At 35.3% G+C, this 3,171-nt stretch overlaps 1 protein-coding gene across 1 annotated transcript in view; it reads right to left on the minus strand.

Annotated features, from left to right (window-relative positions):
- The window catches only part of LOC106877390 (lipid scramblase CLPTM1L), a 48,072-nt gene that overhangs the window by 21,420 nt on the left and 23,481 nt on the right, over positions 1–3,171 (minus strand). Inside the window, exons 8-9 of the mRNA XM_014926285.2 lie at positions 2,773–2,867; positions 1,639–1,723 (exon numbers count right to left, since the gene is read on the minus strand). Coding sequence (XP_014781771.1) covers positions 1,639–1,723; positions 2,773–2,867 — 180 coding nt within the window. The remainder of the gene's footprint in view (positions 1–1,638; positions 1,724–2,772; positions 2,868–3,171) is intronic.

Here is a 3,171-nt window from a genome sequence, read left to right on the forward strand (position 1 = left end):
GCAATCGTCTCTCTTGCACACCACAACTGATGCTTCTAATGTTCAGCTTTTCTCTCAAGATACTTACACTCTGACGGGTATTCACATTGACATTATACATCCAACGGAGCATACTGGCTTCATTCCTTGCGAGCTTACGTATGTCCTCAGCAGTTACAGCCCATGTTTCACTGCCATGTAGCATGGCTGTTCGTACACATGCGTCATACAGTCTGCCTTTTACTCTGAGTGAGAGTCCCTTTGTCGCCAGCAGGGGTAAGAGCTCTCTAAACTTTGCCCAGGCTATTCTTATTCTAGCAGCTACACTTTCAGCGCACCCACCCCCACTACTAACTTGGTCGCCCAGATAGCGGAAGCTATATATATATTCACACACAGAACAGGCTAGCACACAGTTCAGTTCTTGTCCACCTTGGTTGGCTTGGAGCTATAGTAGAAAACACTTGCCAAAGGTGCTGCGCAATGGGACTGAACCCGAACCATATGGTTGTAAAATAAGCTTCTTAACCATACAGTCATGCCTTACCATACAGCCATGCCTGGCAATGATGGATTTGAGATGCTTGGAGAATTGGTTTTGTTTTCAAGGGTTAAGTGGAAGCCCCAACAGTAAAAAACATTTCTATTTTTCTATCCAAACCTATTGTACAATCTTGCAAATCTATTTAGTGATGCTTTCATCACTAGATTAGCTCTTGCTAATATGAAGTCTTTGCTCGACTGACGAGTTCAAAATAAGACCAAAGCATGTAATAGTTGTCTCCTATATTCCCAAATTAAAATGGTATTAATCAATAACTAATATTGTTTTTTTTTCTTTACAACACAATTATTTCTATTTCATTCTTTAACCCTTCAGCATTCATATTACTCTCAAATATAATACATTGTTTTGAATTAATCATGTATTTATCTTGTAGCTTTGTGATTTCCATGGTATGTCTTGACTTTTTAGAATGACATTGTAGGGTAGGTGTGATAGGCTAGATTTTGTCAGTTTGAACATGAAACATAGAATATTTGGGCCAGATATGCTAAAGGTCTAATGGAGCACAACAAACTAATAACCAGTAATACAGTCCACCCATAGCTTATATTGGTTTTAGTAAACTGTTTCATTTCAATTGTATTGATTATGCTCTTTAGTATATATGTCAAGACAAAGCGCATACTGTATTCGAGATGGCATAAAAAATGCAAGGGCATATTGGACACACTCCATTTTCAGCACTGCATATTCAGGAAAAAATGTTTAGTGCATTAAAGCATGTAATATTCAACCCTTTAGCATTTAAACAGGCCGTACCTAGCTGAAATATTTTACCTGCTTTATGTTCAAACCAGCTAGATCTGGCCTCTCTCATCTCCCCCATGACATCATTCTAAAAATATGCAACCACATCTTCCAAATCTCAAAGCTATGAGATAATGCAGGATTAATTAAAAATAACATGAATAATTAAGCATTACATTTGACAGAGTAATCAGAATGTTAAAGGGTTTAAGCAATTTGACCTGGGGTGATATTTTAGACATTTTGGAGTAAAAATGTGTGTCTTATATACCATCAAATACAGTAATAAATTAGGTGCCTTTTTTAAGACCTACCAGATTAACTACTGAATATAAGATACTCACCTCCTCTTGATGAAAGACCTTCCATGGATTTTTTGCCTCTCCAGAAATTGATATCATTCTTAAAGGCCAGAAAATCAAAGAGCAACTGGTGGAATATAAAAACAAGTATATACATTTTTTTAAATATTTTAAATATATGGTGACTGAGTTTTTACAGCAACTGTTTATGACATTATATTATTCCATCTTTTGTGGGGGAGTTGATAAATAAAGTAATGATTCCAGAGAGACAGATCACCAGAATTAATAGACCATCAGATGAGATGCCTTGGAATTTTATTGATCTCTAAATTGATGAAAAGCAAAGTTGAGTTTGGCAAGATTTGAACTCAAAACTCAAAGAGTGGAATAATTACTGCAAAGCATATATTTGTGTGAGGCTGTAACAATTCTGCCAACTGACTGCATTTAATGTTGGCTCAAAGAATACACACACACACACACTTGCCCAAGTTGTCACACAGTGGACTGAACTGAAAACCACACAGTTACAAAATTAGCTTCTGAACCACACAGTATAACAACTAAGTTTCCAAAAACTCGAATACACAATGCAGTTTAGGTTCCTTTCACTAATGAATTAGTGTCCAATTTGAATTTCTCTATTACTAATGATTTTGCAGTACAAGACAAATAACACCGCAATTTTTGCTTTCTCCTATTTATAAAAATCTTGAGCATCATAGCTTTCCAGGCAATAGCAACAAGGAACTATTATTCTAGGGTAGCTTCCTAGAGACACTATCAACCACTTGATATAAGCTATACATGGAAAAGGGGTACTATTTTACAGAGGAGAGAAGAAAAATGGGAAGCTGTGGTCAACTCATGATTTGATTGGTTATGTTAACTAGAAATAACAATACTATATTAACATACCATATCCATATTTGATGGCTTATAAGAATCTTGATGTGATGATTTTAGATGTTTTGCAAGTTGCTTGCAAAACAACTTAAATCATCACACCAAGATTGCTTTAAATATTCCATATTTTAATGCATTAAAAGCATTTTTTCTGAATATGTGCTGCTGAGAATTGAGATCTGTCTAATATGCCAGTGCATCGTTTGTACTATCAAATATGGTAAAATTTACAATGAAAAACAGTTTGTTTGTTTTTTAAACGCTTACATGAAGTGTAGATACAGCAAATGTCAACAACAATAGAACCAAATTAGTATCGGTGAAGATGCCTTTCAGTTCATCGACATCTTTTTCTTTGAAACCTAAAAAAAACAACAACAATAATAATAATGATAATAATAATAATAATAATAATAATGATAATGGTATCAAATTTTGCCACAAGGGCAGCAATTTTGGGGAGGGGATTAAGTCAATTACATCAAACCCAGTGTGTAACTGGTACTTATTTAATCGACCCCGAAAGGATGAAAGACAAAGTTGACCCAGGCGGAATTTGAACTCAGAATGTAGCAGCAGAAAAATATCACTAAGCATTTTGCGGGCATGAAGAATATGCACAATAATGCTTACAGTTTCTCACCCTCAGCTAACCCTGAATATTTA

This window comes from Octopus bimaculoides, chromosome 20 (assembly GCF_001194135.2).
Source record: "Octopus bimaculoides isolate UCB-OBI-ISO-001 chromosome 20, ASM119413v2, whole genome shotgun sequence".
Classification (NCBI taxonomy): Eukaryota; Metazoa; Mollusca; class Cephalopoda; order Octopoda; family Octopodidae; genus Octopus; species Octopus bimaculoides.